The 20687-nt window shown below is 36.0% G+C and overlaps 1 protein-coding gene and 1 non-coding gene across 2 annotated transcripts in view; one reads left to right on the top strand and one right to left on the bottom strand.

The window, feature by feature from the left end:
* Positions 1-283: 283 nt before the first annotated feature.
* The window catches only part of LOC117983716 (orexin/Hypocretin receptor type 1-like), a 67126-nt gene continuing 46722 nt past the window's right edge, over positions 284-20687 (bottom strand). Inside the window, exons 4-9 of the mRNA XM_034970328.2 lie at positions 18098-18245; positions 16390-16531; positions 14478-14602; positions 8280-8436; positions 7775-7887; positions 284-3865 (exon numbers count right to left, since the gene is read on the bottom strand). Of these exons, the coding sequence (XP_034826219.1) occupies positions 3534-3865; positions 7775-7887; positions 8280-8436; positions 14478-14602; positions 16390-16531; positions 18098-18245 (1017 nt within the window). The 3' untranslated portion in view covers positions 284-3533. The remainder of the gene's footprint in view (positions 3866-7774; positions 7888-8279; positions 8437-14477; positions 14603-16389; positions 16532-18097; positions 18246-20687) is intronic.
* On the top strand, positions 10916-10988 carry TRNAR-UCG (transfer RNA arginine (anticodon UCG)). Its single transcript has one exon. It is a non-coding gene; the product is annotated as a tRNA-Arg (tRNA).

Genomic DNA, 20687 nt, shown 5'->3' with positions numbered 1-20687 from the left:
GTTTATTAATTTCATCATCATCATCATCATCATCATCATCATGATCAGCCTGTGGACGTCCACTGTTGGACATAGACCTTCCCTAAAGAGCGCCACCACACCTATATAATATATTAATTTACTCATAAATAATGTCCTAATTAGGTATTTGTTATTTTTTAATCACGTATTTTTCGAAGAATGTTGGGGTAGCCGGGTAGGTAGGAAACGAAATGCAAAATACAGTAAATTCATATTTAATTATTTCCAAATTATTAATATTTTCTATGTACAGGTATACATCTTTTATCAAATAAATAATTGCATTTACAATGTTTCTACTTACTATACATACAAAATTATTATACATAAATATAACTAAAGTAAATTATTCTTAGATACATTATTTAGATTAATGATTATTTTTATTTCATTTATAATAAATCCATGTTGATAAGTAATTGTACATACTGTAAAAATGTTTATGATTTACATTGGTTTATCTTTATACTTAATTAAAACTAGTATTTACTTAATATTATATTTACACAACTCTAGGTAAACAAATATTTTTCTACCCGAACTACGAACTTGTGACCTCGAGCACTTTTTACACAAGTCATTAGAGCACAATAATAAGATAAAATATAACACGGCATAATATTTTAGACATGCGCAAAACATCACATTTATGTATAGTGATAAAATGTGATATATTTTCCATTCACGTGATTATTAGGTAGAATAGGTAGGTATACCTACCTATTCAAAAACATCGAACATTTTCTGGATTCATTCGAATCTTGTAGGTACCTACTGTAATCATAATTGCATTATAAATTAAAATATATTTTATGCTTAGAAATGCATGAGGCTACATGAGAATTACATTATGGTACTGATTCTGAGCACAACTAAATTTTAGAGCATTCACATTCTCTTCTTACTAATATAGTATGAAAAGGACTAGACACTAGACATAGTTTGACAGTTTTAAATTTAATTTATAGCCGTCAAACCTCGTGATTTTAGCTGCCAGTCGCGAGCGAATCGTTTAAATTTGTAGCGTACGCTAAAATTTAGAGTCTTTAAATGTAAAAATCATGTTCCGTCTTTTTTTAGCAATATTAAAAAGAAGAGGAAGAAGAGGATGGAGATACTCTAAATTTAGTTTGACAAACAACAGAATCAGCGCCATAGAACTAGTTTACCTGCCCCACCTTCAGTCGAGTGGAATTTTTGAAAATCGAGAGGGGGTGATATTTACAAAAATTCTGGAACAGTAAACTACACTTGCTTCTTCTTTTTTAACAACTAGTTGGCCCGACCCAGGAATTGAACCAATGACCTCATCATCCGCAATCGAACAAGCTAAATATGAGATCAACGACGCAGTTATCTCGATTTACACCGGCTCCACACGTTGGCCTCACGTGTGGATCGGGAAATTAGCACTGGCCCCAAACGTTGGCAAAGCTAATTTCCCGATCCACAACTTGGGCGAACAGTGTTGTTGCCAATGTGTGGAGCCGGCGCGCGTAATATTATGCGAATTACGTTAGTAAACGCAATAGGCAAGCACAGGAAACGACTTGTTTACACTAAATGTATTGAGTGTCGGCACCCATGCGTACAATAAAACAGTATAAAGTTATTTTTAGAATAAACAGTTGCAACAGTTTTGTATTGCGGGAGTATTTTTAGCTTTATAATTTTATTAGACGTATATTCAAAGTAGTCCACATAAAGGCTTGCAGTAAACGTAGGTGCAGTCTGCATTAAATAAACTAAACCAGTTATTTTTGATAGGTAGTCTTTTTAATATCAGCAAGATTAACCCGCCTTTGAAGGATATAAATATTTAGCTTTCTTTCATCAAAGGCAATTGGATTAAATACAAGACAAATCGGATTAACTATTAGAAGGGGCTCAGCTAGATTGCTTTCTTTGTGGCAATCACGAAATTATTTAGCCAATTTGTTCGTCAAACATTTATAGGTTTATTTGCTATATTACATTTTACAGGACTCGTAACATAAAAATACTTAATAATCTTCTATATATATTATATAAAAGCGAAATACCACTCACTCACTCACTGACTCAATCTCAGGAAATCTCAGGAACTATAAAGCCTACAAACTTGGAATTAGGAAGGTAGGTTCCTTCTAGGACGTAAGTGTCAGAAATGGTTTTGAGAACATGAGAAATGGGGGGGGGGGGGGGGAAGGTTGTATGTTTAAATAATAAAAATCTGTACAAGTAATTTTGGAACACCCCCCTTAAGGGCGGTTAAATAGGAGGGAAACGTTTAAAAGTGAAAGTTTTAGCTATTGAAAATCCCCTCTTAATGGTGGTAAAATAGGGGATGAAAGTTTGTAAGGGAAAATTTCAATTATTGCTAACTTGACAATTGGAAGGAAGGCTCTTTTTAAGGGGTTAGTATCTGTTAAAAAAGATTTTGCGAAAATACACTCCTATGGGGGTGGAATAGGGGTTGAAAGGTTATATGAAAATCCATATTTTTGAAGTTAGAGATAATATGAAAATTGGCATTTAGATAATATTCTGGGTTCCGTGCCTTAAGGTGAGACTGAGTGAGTAGGTAAGTGAGGCCTTTTGCAGCGGTAAAATTTCTGATCTCATCAGTAACCAGAAATTTTACGCGAACGAAGTCGCGGGCAACGTGCTAGTATATAATATTATACTAATACTTAATATTACAATTTTAGAGACAGTTTATCCGCTAAATTCGTCACCCACGATTTACGAAACATTAGGCAGAAGTTTCGAAGACACAAGTAATTTTATAAACGTTTTGTAAAAAATGAAATTTTTTGAAATTTACTTTATCACTGCCCATATTACAAGTGTGTTTGTTTGTTGGCTTGTCCTTCAATCACGCCTCAATTAGCTACGAACCGAATTGATTTTTTGTATAGACAGACATAGCTAAAAACTTGGAAAATGACATAGGCTACTTTTTATCCCAAAATAAGAGTTCCCACGGTATTTAGAACTGAAATACACGAGGACGATATCGCGCATATCAGCTACCTACATAATATTCTTTTGGATCTCTCCATACAGCGAGAATTAGTTTATTTTATAATTTTCTTAGTTATACAAGGTCAGGAGGAACCACTCACAATGATATCAAAGACAGTATTTACAAAATAGTTAAAAGTACACTTGCAACTTACTTACACTTCAAATGCTTAAAACACAGTTTTGACTTTCTTCTTATTCTTTATCTGACAACTATTTAGACTACGATTAAATTTAAATTTAAACCCGTTTTTTGTTTCATCGACATCAGTGGAAAGTTCTTTAAGTTCACTATCACACTCTCGATAATCGGCTTGCGTATCACTATGTCTTTCAAGTTCTATTTTATCGAAGCTCACTTTTTTAGCACCGGCACACCCACTCGGCCCTTGGCCTTTAAAACAATCGTAGTATGGCTTACAATCAATGCTATTCGTGCTCCTTGCTATATAGCCAATTCCGTCACGGTTTCTATCGGTGTACACGAGGAGATCTCTGCCCAATTGTCAATCTCTAGCATCTGTGGTCAGGGTGAATCGAGCAGATTCACTAATTGAGTCATCCCTTACTTTAGGTCTTCGGTTGCCGTTCATATTTTCTATGAAAGAGGTATTTGTATTTCTCACTACATCTCGATGGATATTGTTGTGGTTCGATGGAGAGAGGTGAGTCAGTCTGTAGCTGACACAGGAGTCATTTCTCCTGACAACAGTTCTGGTTGTTCCTGCTCGAGAACTGCCAATAGGAGCAAACGAGGTTCCGTTCTGCTCGGGAGCAGAAGAGAAGCAACAGCATAAGCATTTGAAATAGGATTTGTGGAATTCGCGCCGGAATTTACCTGTAACAAATAGAAAAGTTAACAAAACCATATATCCATACTAATGTCATAAAATATGCGAAAGCCTACCTGCCTGCCTGTTACCTTTTTACCGCGTATACGCTTAATAATTATTGTGCTGTCGAAATTTGGCGCAGAGTTAGCTCGCATCATGAGGACGGAAATTAAAGAGTTCCCATGGGAATTTAGAAAAACCTAAATCCACGCGGACGAAGTTTTCATCATCTAGTTTTCATATATATACATTATTTTTCAGAAAAAACACACAGATACAGTTATTGCAACATTTTATTAAAGATATATTTTATTGAAGTAAAACTTATTTAATCACGACTTGATTCAAATCTTTTAAGTTTTTTTTTGATTTTCAGTCATTTAGATGAATAAAAAACCGAGCGTTACATTCCGTAGGTACCTATTTAAAATGGTCGTCAAACAGAAATTGCTGCATCATACCAAACAGAACTACTAAATTCTAACATGACTAATTTTATTATAATGTATTTCTATTTAAATTAATCGTATCATATTCTGCCACAACGTCAGATAATTTTTACTCCAATGAAATTTTACAAAGGTTGCGTGATTAAGTTAAAACAATACTTGTTTTAACGTTTAAAATAATAACCTATATAATTAAGTTAACGGCGATTTCGTGATCTGCAAAAAACCTGTGCATGTAATTTTTTTAACCTCAGCATAAAAATAGAGAAAAAGGTGCATATTGCATAAGCAGGTGTTTTAATTTATTTCTTGGCTTATTATCTTCTAAATATATAAAATGAAAAGGTGACTGACTGACTGACGGATAGTAGACATTACATACACTGGCTCACTTTTGTAAGACGACCTCAAGACAATGTGCATAAAAATGAAAGTTTCTTTGTTTGTCCCGTGCACGGGACACTCCGATTTCTCCGATTGCGATGAAACTTTGTACAGTTGTTGTCTGTTGCGTGAATGTTTCTGCCGTAGTAGGTACCATCAACGTACAACAGGTGGCGTGCGAGTCGTTAAAACAAAAGGCATTGCAACTCATGCCAGGCATTTGCTAGTTGGTTAACATTTATCTATATTTTTGTATTAGAATGTACCTATAGGGAATAAAATGGTAGGTACATCAAAAATTCTTCAATACAAATATTATGATACATTTATACAATTGCATCGGTTTGTGATAAAAAACGTGTTAAAAAAGTGCGGGTGAATAAAAAAATTAATTTGATACATAACAAAAATAAATGCATGCGGTTCCCAATTATTTTAAAGACAATAAGTATTTTTGAAAAGCTAGATTTTAAAAATTAAAATCAAACCATTTCGGGCCGAATGCACTAACCTGAAAACCCTGGGAAACCTGCAAGCAAAATATTTCTGTGACGTATGAAACAAGAAAATAAATATGAGAAAACCCTTCCACATAATTTAATATTGTTATTGTTAACACCATTTCAGAAGCAGATACTATTTAAATATTTTTAATGTTTTATGGTTGCTTTTTGGTTAAATCGGTTAAAAAATCCGGAAAATTCATATCTAAAAGCTATTTTCTAATTTAGAAACAAAGAAATTACTTAAGTATTTTACTCAAAAATGTTGAAATACCTAGACATAAATCAGACATTTTTAGAGATTGCCTTCGTTGAAAATATCAAAATGTGTTTAATTTGTGTCATTCTTTACAATACAGTATTTAATTAGTATTTAATTACGACAATTATTTTTTACTGATTCCACATTAGGTATGACTTAATATGAGATGAGTCGCAATCCAGTAGTGGAAAATACGCCTTGGTAACATGAAACATCATACGCATTCCTTTAGCGAATATGAATATCAATTTCTGTATGAAGATTTGACAAACAGTTACAAATAAACATTTTACATTAAGTGAATATTTTATTGGTTGTTTCATATTGTGCGATCAGCAAGTTGATTTACCTAGTTATTAAATACAAGTACTAAGTATCTACTCGTAAAAGAAGCGAAATAAGTTTTACATTCTACGACTATATACATTAGGTGCGCATATAGTTATTATTTTGAGTAGATCTTTTAACAAGAACAGGTTAAATAAATGTTAGGTTTAGTTTAGATCTATTGAAAACATAACACGTCTGTCTCCAAAGTTTAATAATTCAAACGTTACAGTCATTACCAAAAAGAAGTCGAGAATAGAATAATATAATTTGTTGGAATAAAATTTCAAAAAGCTTCCGAAAGATCTTGGATCTACAGTAAAATGCTTCAAAATTCACGTCATGTTTCATACATTTTAATAGCGTACGGAATTTCTATTATCTTATGCTAAAACGTTCCTCAAGGTTTCTCAAATATAACTATCTACATGACGTAAAGAACCCTTCAACGAAAGTAATTATTTTATGGCGCTAATGAATATAATTGTAACGATATTATTTAAGTAGGTTAACTATATTATTTCAGTATTAAAATTTGCCTGTGCTGTAGTCATGTACACATAATATCAATCGTAATAATACTTGAAAGACGTAATTATTTTCCCACTTACGATTTTGGTTTTATCCTAGTTTCTATAGAAATTCGCCCTAAATTACCCTAAAAAGTTAATAAGTAAAGAGTAATTGATTAATTATGATGCATAGACACTATTTGACTTTAAGTATTATGCAACAATATCATTTCTCGTTATTAACATCATAACAATACTTTAAATCTTAAGTCTCGTGACGTAGGTGTTTAGTTATCATTTTCAAAAAAAACCAAAGAATTTAATAAGTAGGTACTCCACTCTGCTATGGCAGCCGTTCTCAAAGAAAACTAGTAAACTACGAGATTTCGAATTTCAAAATTTCGAATGTTCGAGAGAATTATTATAGTGCACACTTATTTGTAAAGTGCACAAGTATTTGCGCAAACACCTATACCTACTCTCTATTATGGTATTTACATTGTCAGATGGCACGACAATCAGAATAGGTGCAGGATCAATGGCTTAGCGAGGCATGTGGGTATGACATCCAACTCCGGGCTGCTATTGAGAATTCTTGTCAGGAAACAAGCTTGCTTTTAGCCGACCAGGGAACTCATGACCGTCATTTCAATAGGTATGCTAGACCAAGCAATAAGTTAAGTAGTCACCAATTATAAATATTAGTATTATGGATGGAAAACATTATATCTATTTACTTAAATCATATTATTAACGTAGTATATTAGTAACGTAATCTCATGTGATTTATATTTTGTTTTTTAAGCAATACAAATAAAAATTCCCTGTACTTAGAATTAAAATATTATTTATGAATGACAATTATGATGATAAAGTTTTTGGAATAAATAATTAGAACATACATAAATATTTATTTTACGCGCTCTGTTTACATGATTTGAAATTAGTTTTGTGTAAATTAATTAAAGCGATGGATTCTGAAATATTATCCGACGAATATACATAGATGTTATATCCGATAAAGAATTTCGAATAGAGAGAAAGCCAGCGCGTGCCAGACCTTCCTTATTTTATAAAAGCTGAAAGCTAATCTACGTATTGTTCCCAACACTGGGAGGTCCGTTTGTTTGGATGTTTGTTTGGAACATGGTGGCTTTGGCAGATAGCAGGTAACAAAGGTGTAAAAATCTTACCACAAACTATAAAGTCTAATTTTTTTATATTTTCTTTGGAATAGTATTAGAAATCACGTCATGCATTGTAGTGTGGTGGCAACTTCCTGCGACCTTTAAAGTTTAATAAATTATTAACGTTTAAGGGTGCCTGGCAGGAGTTCCTATGAAACTAAGTGTCTGGGAATGCATGATTTCTAATACCACTCCGAAGAAAATAAAGAAAAATTACTTTATACTACTATATAATATAGCGTCAAGTCGAATCATGTGTTAAGTAGGTATGCTTCCACCTTAAAACTCACCACTCATGAAGTTGTAGATGAGTGGATTGACAGCGGAGTTAGCGTAGCACATCACGTGCGAGATCAAAGCGATGCATGTCATTATTTCTGTCTGCTGGACTACGAAGGCGACTCTGATGAAAGAAAGAGAATGATAAGTATATGAAGCTGGAATTTGTAACTACTTTAGTATGTACAATTTATGTGTCTAATAATATGCCCTTGCCAGACGAGTGATCGATCGATATGAGTCGTAAGAAGAACTTGTATTGAGGTTTTATGGCGCTTTCAAATTTGCCACAAATTGATGGACTGACGCCGCAGCGCGGGTGTAGCGCTGCAGTCGCGTGTTTTTATTTAAATAGATTAAAGCGGCGCGGCCGCAGCGCTGCTTCCGCGCGGCACTTTGCCGCTTTGAAGGCGCCCTTAAAGGTGTAAGATGTTCGCGATCCTATAGAGTTTCGTGGTCTCGATTAATACAGCAATGCGTGACGACGCGACGGCATGGCATGATGTAAGTACCCACCTGAGAACCGACAAAAGATGCACCGGGAAGTAGCAAACCGCGAACATAACGACCACAGCTACTAGCATCTTGGCAGCCTTACGACGGGAGCGCAGTTGTCCTTCTGTGGAAGCATTCGCGTGGATTGACGGCGTGGTCCGCCGACTGGCTGCCAACCCTGAACAAAATTAATAGGGATCAAAAAACTTACTTATTACTTCAATGTATTCAATCCTCTATCAATTCAATCTTAGTACCTAGTACCTACTGTTTATGAAATGCATAGATTACGAGCGTTCTGAGCCCTACTTTTCAGATCCTTAACTCTGCGAAGCCAGAATGGTGTATGGAGATGTCAAATCGTATGCCACTTTCAAGAAAGAAAATTCCCATAGTGAATGACCGTGGATTCAAGAAGTCAAGTCAAAGTCAAAGTCAAATGATTTATTCAAAATAGGTAATAAATTACTCTTATTGATGATCTGGTATGGTGTTAAATTTGTATATATTGATATAGTGGTGATAATTATTACGCAAACTTAAAACTAAAGCTACGAGGGTTACAAACGCGCCCAGGTCTGAGAAGAGCCCACAACAAACTCAGCCGGATATTCTTTTTATTATCACCACTTTACAAAATTATTGAAACTTATTAGAACTATCACAAAGTCGTTAAGCAACTCATTCCCAAGCTTGCTTATCATTTAAATAATCCTTTACATTGTAATAGGATTTTTCAATTAGTTTACGTTTTATGAAAACTTTGAACTTGTTGAGAGAACTTGTTGTCTTCTGGAAGCTTATTATAGAAACGTATGGAATTACGAGCAAATGAATTGCTAACTTTACTGAGCCTAGAGGCGGGCATTACAAGTTTATTTAATTTATTTATTTTTTATTTTATTGGTTTATTTAAGTACTTAATAATTCCTATTTTAGGTTAGGTACTATAGTACTTAAACATTCTTTGTGATTAGCAGATTTACTACAGAGCCTGTTGTCCACCGAGTTCTGTTTTTCATCTTCGTAGATCGTCGGAATTTCGCCATGCTTAAAATAATAATTTGCAGTAGACATTACAAGATATTGTGTTTTTGACGAAATTGGAATAAGTAATTTGGAATGGCTAGTGTATAGTTCTAACTAAGTATACAATGTAGAGTCGATATAAAAAGTCGAGTTTAAATAGTTATTCAAGCATTTTATATATCTAGTAGGTACTTTACTAAAATATTATTCACTTGATGATGCCCGCGACTACATCCACGTGGATTTAGGTTTTAAAAATCCCGTGGAAACCTTTTGTTTTCCGGGCTAAAAAGTAGTCTCTAGGATGTAGCCATCTCTGTACCAAATCTCGTCAAAATCGGCTAAACAGATGCGCCGCCGAAAAGCTAGCTGGCAGACAGACGCACTTTCACATCCATAACAGGTAAAATTAAGTATGCATCAGTAATTATGGAAAGGAAATGAATTCTGGACCAGTGGTAGTTGCATTTGACGATTTAAAAGCACTTGTAAAAGTTTAATTAATTATTATTTTTTCTTTTAATTTAGATTTAAGTTTATTTAATGGAATATTATGTTCTTAGTATACCTTCCCAATTAAAATAAAACAAATATAATTAAAAATAATTTGATTTTGATTACAAGGTAATTACATCGTTTAATATTTACAGCACAGTCAGCCGTAAACATGAGTCATGATCCAATAAAACAACAATATAAAAATTCGATTATTTTCCCTTTGAACACAATTACAACGAAATATAGCTGATTTGGATGGAGGGTGTTAAATGTTAATTGGAGTCCCAAAGCTAACTCGGGTGTGCGCGTATTAAACATTTTAAAAGCAAATAGATACGGGTAGGAATCTGCCTAATTTTCACAAACACAAATTCTGTTTCGAGGAGCGAAATTATCAACATTGGGTGGCCAAATTGGATTAGTGAGATAGGGTTTATACCTATATATACCTAATACCTATATCTTTTTCTGCATCGTAATATTCATTGCTTGTTTGAGGGTCGTGACCCTGTTCCCTTAATTTAATAATGTTAAAGGTTTCCTTCGCTTGATAAAAAATATTCAGGTATCATTAATGAAGGTTACAGGTGGATTTATGTAATATTTTCTGAATAACATGTTTAAAAAATAAATGTTAGAGCTCGTTAAAAAGATGCACCTACTTGTGTATATCAGTGAGGCAATAAGCGGAGATAGCTTAGTGGTTTAAGACGGGGAGTTCGGGTTTCGATTTCGGGCACACAACAGTTTGACTTTCGGAGCTATGTCCGTTTTAACCAACTACTTAAATATCACTTGCTGTAATGGCGAAGGATAACAATCTACATACCTGGGAGTTCCCCATAATGTTCTCAAAGGTGGGTGAAGTCTGCTGATCTTCACTTGGCCAGTCTGGTAGACTAGAGCCAAACCCTACTCATTCTGAAAGGAGATCCGTACCTACACAGTAGTGTGCCGGTGATGGGTTGATCTTAATAATATGATGATAATAGATAATAACAAAGCAAGCAGGTACCCTAGATTTAAAAAAAACGGAAGGGCTCTCAAATAAATTTTTTATTCACTAAAAAAAATAGGTAAGTACCTATCTCTAAAGCGTCTTCTAAATAAATTCATTTCCACGTAAATGAGACCGTGTGGCCTAATGGATAAGGCGTCGGACTTCGGATCCGAAGATTGCAGGTTCGAGTCCTGTCACGGTCGATCGTTATTTTTTTAATATTTTACTTAATTACTAGATGATACCCGCGTCTTCGTCCACGTGCATCCTATCGGTTTTTTAAAAATCGAGCGCATACTCTTTTCCGCATAGATTTTCCGGGATAAAAAGTAGCGTGTGGATTCAGGATATGAGTCTCCATTCCAAAATTATTATGACTTGAAGGAATAATAAACATATAAACATCCAAACTATTAAATATTATAGATACATAGATCACCCTTGACTTCGTCTGCATGGATTTAGGTTTTCAAAAATCACGTGGGAACACTTTGGACAACCCTGGGATGCAAGCTATAAGAATCTTTGTACCAAATTTCGTCAAAATCGGTTAAACAGATGAGCCGCGAAATCTAGCAGACTGACAGACACACTTTCGCACATTTTGTAATATTAGAATAGATATGGATTAGGATTAGGATAACGACTGCCTATTTCATGGAGATACTAGCAAATCCGTTCTCACATACACACACACACACACACACGTCATACATCCTTGCAAGCAAACTTTCGCCTTTATAATATAAGTGTGAAAAAGACGGTTTATTTAAATATGAAAACGAAGTCAAACGAATTTTATCCTTCATTTAGTTATCTACATTAAATTTCCGTTTAATTCCGTTTATTTACATCTCTCGAAATGCGAGACGCATATTGATCAAGGCTCTTTTTGCTTATCGTCTCAAAACTGATCGATCTCACTAATAATAATTGCGTACGGAACCCTAAAAAGACGACGTGTCCTGGGTAACACTCCCACACGTCAGCGTAATTTATAAGTGGTGAGTAGGTAATGATTAATGAAAAACGTTAAAAGGACACCACTGCATGAGCTGCCCTTAATTAAAATCCGCATCACGTTTATGTTTACAAGTAGCTATACCCTAATTGGGTCTCTTTGTTATCCAGTAAATAGCTTCACACTTTATTGCTTCCGAGACGGTCAAGCGGGTTTACGACAAGGTTTTGCTTGAGCCAAGCATTTTGACCGTTTACAATGTTTGCTTGATGCTTGACTCAAGCATTTACGTGCTTGACGGTGATTGATGCGATTTTATATTTTTGCTTGACGCGACGTTCGAGATATACTTATGAGAAAAGTGCCGCTCGCTTGATCAAGGTGCTTGATGCGATCGTCGATCAGCTTGATCAAGCAAAACATAACAACGTGCTCGACATCAAGCCGCTTGACCGTCTCGGAAGCCCTTAACAGTTTTCGACGTCGTCGTTTGCTCCTCGTCTACTAGCAACGGATGCTATACTTTAGTTTTCCTTAGCTTACTCAATATAAACAAATAGCAAAATTAAAATGTGTTCATGAACAATTAATAATATTGGTATTTTCAATTTTCAAAGTAAGATAACTAACTATATTATGATACCCTTTCATATAATAAATATTCTAAAACCAATTTTTATTTATTTTTGTCCATACAAATTTTTGATTTATCGTGCAAATTGTCAAAAAAATACCCGAGTTACGAGTATGTACGGAACCCTCGGTGCGAGTCTGACTCGCACTTGGCCGGTTTTTCTTGGTAGTAAGGGTATTCCGAATCAGTGGTAGACTGTTAGATTCACTAAAATATTTGAAAAGTTTGTTTGAATGAAAAATCTCTTCAATTCTAATAAGAGCGTACAGTACGCTTGCACAAAATAATGCACCCATCGACCTTTAGAATTTCGGCTTTGTAGAGCGTTGTTTCTGTCACTTATATCTATGTGACGTTTTGCCGGTCTCAACGATAGAGACAACGCTCTACAAAACTGCTATCTCTTTCTAAAGTTCGATGTACATTACTTTCTGCCGCGTACTGTACCTACTAGGTTTTCAATTTGTGTTAAATTGATGTTTACCATCGGCTTAGATAACGTTAATGAAAAGTACACCGTTGTTTTCGCGCTGCCATGAAACTAATATCACGTTACCAGTTTAATACACTAATTGCAGTAGGTTGTTATTTTTAGGTATATGTTGCAATTCAAAACTGAAATACCGGTTCACCGCAATTGGCAGCCCTGATAATGCTCAGGAATGCCAAAAGGGCTTATCAATCCAAGGCCAAAACTTCGGCTTCTACCTCACAAGTTTTCGTGATTCTAGATCGACCTGAAACTACTAAATTGGCCTGAAAGTTATGGCATTTAAAAAAGCGCTCTGGGTTTTCCTGAGAATTGCCTAGGCTAATAGGGTCTTTGTGACGTCATTATTCGCTTTCCGTACAGCGTGACGTTGATAATTAATTATGTTAAAACTCATGTTTTTTTTAAAAATTGTCCTCTTTAATAATGAATTCTAGCCCCATAAACTACCACTATACAAAATATCCCTTCATTTTATTACTGCAGTCCAAGACACAATTGCGATGAGCTGGCATTTTGGCTTTGGACTATAACACATACAAAAATAATTTATTAATGGGCATTAGGTATAAGCAAGGTATAGGGGTATTATTTCTACTCATATTATAACACGTCATAGACTAAAACGTTCCAAGTTTACCGTAGATTGTTTGCTTTGAAATATTCCAGGAGTACCTATTGATAAGTTTGTGGACCATAAAAAGTGATAATTAACTTAATTATGTAATGAAGATCCTAGTGTTGACTCCATCGAATCATTTAGATCAATTCTCTAAGGAAGTCACGTCTCTACGTGCTAAACCGGTGACCCCACACAAGCTCAAGGTTTTCTCCCCTGAGAGTAAGTATACGTTCCATCGCAGTTTTGTGTTTTGGCCCTTAGTGGATGGAATTCCGCAAAACGATGGTAGAAACTATTTCTTGAAAGCTAGTGCATGAACTACTTCATGTATGTCAAAGGCCTGAAGTTTAGAGGTGAAATACTTGTTGGCTCGTAGGTTTAGCGGTATTTCTGTTGCGCTAGGCATTTCAGTAAGAGTTACATTTTATGCTTGGAACATTGTACGCGAACGGCGTGTAATCCAATGCAGCTCTTTAGGAAGTGTAATACTGTAACTGTATGAATGCGTTTACACTACGAAGCGCTTTGGATTTACCGATTTAAGGTTACCGCAAAATTGTTTCAATAAATAGAGACACTTGTGACACCGCAATAAGGTGAAATTCAGCTTGCACAATGCAGCGGCCTAAAATTTGATAAACACCAAACTCTTTCTATCGAGTAAACTCTTATCTCGTACGGAGAAAAGCAATAAAACCCGAGTGCCGTCGAAGTGGCACGCCCGCCGAATGTATTTTTTCTCGCGACATGTGGCGCCCGGCCGGTAAGCTATGACGTGCTTCTTTACAGAACAGTCTCTTGTTCTTCTTCTTACAAATCAAAACGACTCTCGAAACAAATTCAAAAATGTACGTGAAGATTAAAGCAATTTAATCACAAAAATTCTATGGAGACTTGTGATCAGTTTGATCTCCACTATTTTTTTTAAATTTGTTTCGATCAACTCAGCGTACCTATTTAAAAAAAAGTAATAAAGATTTCTTACAGTTATTCTGTCCACTTGCAGGCGGGCATAGTTTGTGTGATTCCGTGTGACCAGGAATATTGTCTGATCTCCACAACACTCGCACAATCTGGCAGTACGCTATCATCATCAGCAGCAGCGGGAATCTAGAGAAAGATTTTTTTGTAAAACTATTTTAGGTACTATTACCTAGTTAGAAGCCGTGATAGTCTAGTGGTTAAAAAGGCCGGACTGCATTACTGCGGCGCTGCGCGTCGCGTCGCTCGCGTCAAAATATTATCTATGCCGCGATGCGCTGCTGTGCAGCGCCGCTCTAGTGCGATATGCACCATACGAAATGATTGAAATAATATTTTGATGCTTTGTGCCGCGCTGTGCAGTTCTGGTCAGCCTTTTATTCGGGAGGTCGAGGGTTTGATCTCATACACACAACACTAACTTTTCGGTAATAAGTGCGTTATAAACAATTAAATAGGTATCACTTGCTTTAACGGTATAGGAAAACATCGTGAGGAAAAATGCATGTCTGAGAGTACTACACCATAATGTTCTCGACGGTGTGTGAAGTCTGCCTATCCGCACTGGTCCAGCATATGGCAGACTATGGCCTAACCCCTTCTCATTGTGAGAGGAGACCCGCGCTCAGTCAGTAGGTGGTCGGCGAGGGGTTGATCATGGTTATGATGAGTACTTAATTAGAGAAGACATAGATATTAAATGCTTGCAAAATTATATCTACCAGGTATTCGTATATAAATAATTATGTGATACCTTTTAACTGAAAGCCATCTTATTATTCTGTAACTTCAACAATAAGCCTTGTTAAGGTTCTATGACCGACCGAGGGTTTCAATGTCGAACTTAATATGTTTTTGCCGTTTTTGCTCATTTTCATTTACTTTCTTACCTTAATGAAAATTATAAGGGACGTTGGTTTACTCCAAAGAATTAATTATTATTTTGGTAGCCATTACTCAAGTAATTCTGCATACTAATAAATGCGAAAGTAGGCACCTGTCTGTCTGTCTGCTAGCTTTTCATAGCCCATCCGTTTAACCGATTTAGACGAAATTTTGGAATATCAAAGGTTCCCAAGGGGTTTTTAAAAAAGCTTTCCACGTGAATAAATGCGCAAGCATCAACTATGTATTTGGTACAGAGATAACTTGCATATACTTAGGCTACTTTTTATCTCGAAAAATTAAATAATTCTCTTGGGATTTTAAATCCTGGATCTACGCGAACAAAGTCGCGGGCATCAGCTAGTGAGTACTACTTTACAGAGTAGGAATATTTTGATTGAAGGTCTCAAAGATTGATTTGGGCACAGCTCTAAAGGAGATGTTTATTAATAAAGTTTGACTGTCTGAAGTCTTAGGAATGAAGTCTTAGTGGGCATTTATGATCCTGCAGCATCAGGATTAAGAAGTTGAATCTATTTTTTTTTATCGAACCTTGTCGCAAACTTCCTCTGTTCATTAAAAAAATTGCAAATTTGTTCAGAAATCTCGGAGAAATCATGTACATGCTCAAAAATACGGATACAATTGAGATCCACCTGCATTTTGGAAGTCGGTTAAAAATGACTCTGGTCTTTAACGGTGCCTCAGATTAAGTAGGTAATATTGGTGGTGGATTATTTTTGATTGGAGGATATCTTCTTTTATGATACCCGAACTCTTTGGGAAGACATCGGGTTATGTGGGGTTTATACCTACTAAAACCCCCTCGGTGCCCATCTCAGTACCATATTAAGAGGCACGACTGTAACTTGTGCCACAGCAAGCTGCCGTCTTCCCACGGTCGCAATGTTAAGTTGACCTACCGATGAAATATAACAGATATTTACAATTATGATTGATTTTGCAGACAACTGAAGTCCCTAACCAAGCCCTAACCAGAATACCAGATAAACACCTAAAATTTCACTTACGTGTAAAGGAAAAGCGCCTTTATTATGTGCCACTTGAGATCACTTTTATCTGACCACGTAGACGTGCACTGCATGAAGTACTGCGCGTTGAACCTTAGCTGCACCCTCTGTTGTACTTGAAGGACAACGAATTCTGGTACATCTGTTGAAGATTAGAAAATGTTATTATTGATAATATTTACACGTTTGTGTAAGAAAAACGTATTCATCATTATCGTAATCGTCAACAAATTCTGCCCTTTGATTGGTTGAATCGCTGTTTATATTTTTTCACAGCCAATCAATGGGCAGAATTTGTTGATGATTACCATAACGATGAATACGTTATTCTTACACAATTGGAGAGCTAAACTGAGAACATCAATGTAATTGTTTGTCACACGGCTGGACTTCAGGCCAAAAAATGAAAATTGGTAGTAACTCGCGTAGTACGTACATAATAATTTGCAATAATATCGCATCTGTGATATAGATGCTTTATCACCCTCTATCAGTAGATACAGCTTTAACTGGAGAGGACTTGAATCGCTCGTCACTGAGGTCGCATGTCAGACCCATTTAACTTTAACGGCTCTCTAGAAAACGTTGAAATAGCTTTATACTGCATATCGTAAAAGGAAAAAAGGATAATGGTTTCATCCTATTCACTAGGGATGTTGATAGACGTACAAACTGTAGGTACACTGGCTTGTAAATAAGGTCTTGTTAAAGTGTAGAGTGATGGGCTGTCGGTATCAGCGATTGTAGTTGTCAATATTGTTTATTACTAGTGGTTGGCCCCGAACTACGACGCGAGTCCCAGGGAGATGCAGGTTCGAATCCTGCCGGTTCCGCAGTTTTTGATATGTATTTAAAGTTAGTACGCGACAAGTCGAGATAGCAATCGGGGAGGGAACGCCCCGCACACCCGCACAGCCCCTGCACACTCGCACAGCCCCCGCACACCCTTTACAGCTCCCGCGCTAGCCCAGTACGGGCGAGCACGAGTGCCTTGCGGGTGTGCGGGGCCTATCGCCGCCTCATACCCCGATTGCGAGCTCTACCTGTCGGGACTAAATAATATCTTCTTTGCCTATATTAAGACAAAAAGAATATTTTATGCACATAAATATTAAGGGATATCGAGATTTGAGAAGCCGATCGCAGTTGTCACATGTCAGACCCGTATCAGTCCGACGGATATCCAGGAATCGTTAAATTCTGTTTACTCCGATCGTTAAACTAAGAAGTGTTCAATTTATTACTGTATAAATAACATATTTACTAAAAGCACAGAATACATAATACTTAGTATCTTCTTAGTACCGACTTTTTCATCTAGCTAGCTCGGAAAGGATTTTATTCGAAACCTGCGTGGAAAAGTCGATTTTAACCGTTTGCGGGTGCGGGTTTATTGAATGTGTGGTGAGTGGTGTGAGCATGGTGCACGAATGATGTGAGTGTGATATTATGTGCGTAGAGAAATCAGTACCCTTATTATAAATGCGAAAGTGTGTTTATTGTTTGTTGGTTTGTCCTTCAATCACGTCGCAACGGTGCAACGGATTGATGTGATTTTTTGCATGGGTATAAGTATATAGATAAAGACCTTGAGAATGACATAGGCTTCTTTTATTCCGAAAAATCAAAGAGTTCCCTCGGGTTTTTTAAAAAACCTAATTCCACGCGGACGAAGTCGTGGGCATCAGCTAGTCTAAAATATACTTACTGAACAACAGAGAAAGCACCCAAATGATAAGTATAGCGGTCTTGGCGCGATTGGTGGTTGACTTGAACTTGAGCGGGAAGCAGATGGCGTACCAGCGGTCCACGGAGATGAAGGTCAGCGTCAGCACTGACACCGTCACTGATACTGACTGCAACAAAAACAACCAATTCTATGTATAAGTAATACAAGGCGCGACTTTACGAACATATTTTTTGCGAGCTGAGTTAAGTATACTAATTTCGACAGAGCTATCCCGCGAAAGCCGAAATTAGTATAACCCAGCTCGCTAAAAAATATTTTTGTAATGTCGCCTGTTAAGCCAGTTAAAAATTAAAATACATTATATTATTACTTTACAAAATAATATACTTATTATATAGGTAGGTAGGCATTTATCTGGGTAGGGTTTAAGTTTTTGAAAATCACTGTCTGTTTGTTTTTCCGGGATAAAATTCTGTCTCTTTCAGATTAGCATAATATGGTTTACCTGTACATTTTAACTTTACATTTGCTGGTTAAAGATAGGGTTATTGCAAAACTGTACAAGATTTCCAAAACGGGTACTACTACTGGTAGGTAGATTTTATGCCTATCGCAAGTAGAAACCTACTTACCTACAGTACGCGGCAGAAAATAATGTACATCGGCCTTTAGAATGACATTTCGGTTTGGTAGAGCGTTGTCTCTGTCACTCATACCTATATGACGTTTTGTCGGTCTCAACGACAGGGACAACGCTCTACAAATCTAATATCGCCTAAAGGTCGATGTACATTACTTTCGGCCGCGAACTGTACATGTTTTTCGAACACCTAGTTAAAATTTAAAACCAAGATAAAATTGGGAAAACAAACGCATTTTGTTTCTGTAGCTCCATATACCTATAATAATGGAAATGTATTTAGGTACCCAATGTTAAATAATAACGTACAGCAGTGTTCGTGCAAATGCCATTTTTCATTTTCAAGGGTTATATTTACGTGAATTATTGACCGCAACGTTAAAGTGAATGACCAGAACCGAGTTATCGTACTAAATTGGCCCTTATCCCTTACGATGGCAGTTGAAGTTCGTTTGTGGGTGATTCAGTAAATTGATTAGTATTGACATTGATGGAGGGATTAAACCGACTATAACGACATTCACTCTGTCACTTTCTATAGTGGTGGCACGAGTATATTAAAATTGTTAAAATTACCCTCTTTACCATATAAAACAAACAGGCTTTTTTTAAGGGTTCTGTACCTCAAAAAGAAAAAGGTACCCTTATAGGATCACTTCGTTATCTGTTTGTCGTGTCAAGAAACCTATAGGGTACTTCCCGTTGACCTAGAATCATGGGCAAGTAGATAGGTCTTATAGCATATGTAAGGGGAAATATCCGAAAACCGAGTTATATGTTGTTATAGAGGCAATAGAAATTCACATTTTAATTATTTTTTGAGTTTTTATTAACCTCCGTGGGAAGTGATTATATACCTAAAAGACAAGGTTAAAATGAAAAAAAAGTAACGTACATAAATCGTAAACTATTATTAAAATAAAATAAATATTATGGTAAGTATTTTATTTCGACTAACAGGGAACTACTTAGGTCTTGTAATTGAAACATTTAGCTAGCCTAAAAGCTATAAAAGCTAAACGTTTATATTATGAGACTACTGTGTAAAAATATGATATAAAAAGTCTGTGAACAATTAGCCAATATATAAAACCGCCCTCTGCAAAGGACGTCAATTTTCTTTGTATAAATATAATAATTATCTCTGAAAGGAAAATTAAGAAGTGTTCTATGAAAATCCTCAACATCCAAAACCTCTATTTTATTTGCGGCTTATCTTTGTAATCTGACCTAAGAAGTCGTTCACACAGAATTAGATGAGAAAAGCTTTCATCAAAAGTGGCCGAACCGCGTGAAATAACTTGAGTGCTACGAAACGAACGGTAAAGAATTATTTTGAACCTCAAAACCGCGGCGCGTGCGCGGACGGACTCCCTTGAAAAAGGACCCCGGATGGGTTCAAAACTAGTCGGGCTAACGTCGACTACACACGTGAGTAAGCCGGGACGGATAGTATTTATAATAGTATTTATTTTGAACCTGTTTTGAGCATTTTGATTTTGAAGTCATAAACGCGGAGTTATCTTTTTACCACTTTTACATTTCTTACAAGTGGATACCCAGTGTATGCTACTATTGTAAAACCCGACCAAGTGCGAGTCAGACTCGCGCACCAAGAATTCCATACTCGGGTATTTTTTTCGACATTTTGTACGATAAATCAAAAACTATTATGTATAAAAATAAATAGAATTTATTTTTATACATAATAGTTTAGAACGTATAAATAAAGCCCTTTCTATATGAAACCCCACTTGGTATAGTTATCTTACTTCAAAAATTGAAAATAACTATTTGTTCATTAAAACATTTTAATATTTTTGTGTGACGTAACCACAAATCTACGGTTTTCGGATTTATTCCTTTACTTGTGCTATAAGACCTACCTACCTGCCAATTTTCTTGATTCTAGGTCAACGAGAAGTACCCTATATATTTGACGGACACGACAGACGGACAGACGGACCG

This window comes from Maniola hyperantus, chromosome 7 (genome assembly GCF_902806685.2).
Source record: "Maniola hyperantus chromosome 7, iAphHyp1.2, whole genome shotgun sequence".
In the NCBI taxonomy this organism is placed as follows: Eukaryota; Metazoa; Arthropoda; class Insecta; order Lepidoptera; family Nymphalidae; genus Maniola; species Maniola hyperantus.
The sequence above is the reverse complement of the archived record's forward strand: the minus strand, read 5'-3'. Positions and strand labels throughout refer to the sequence as shown.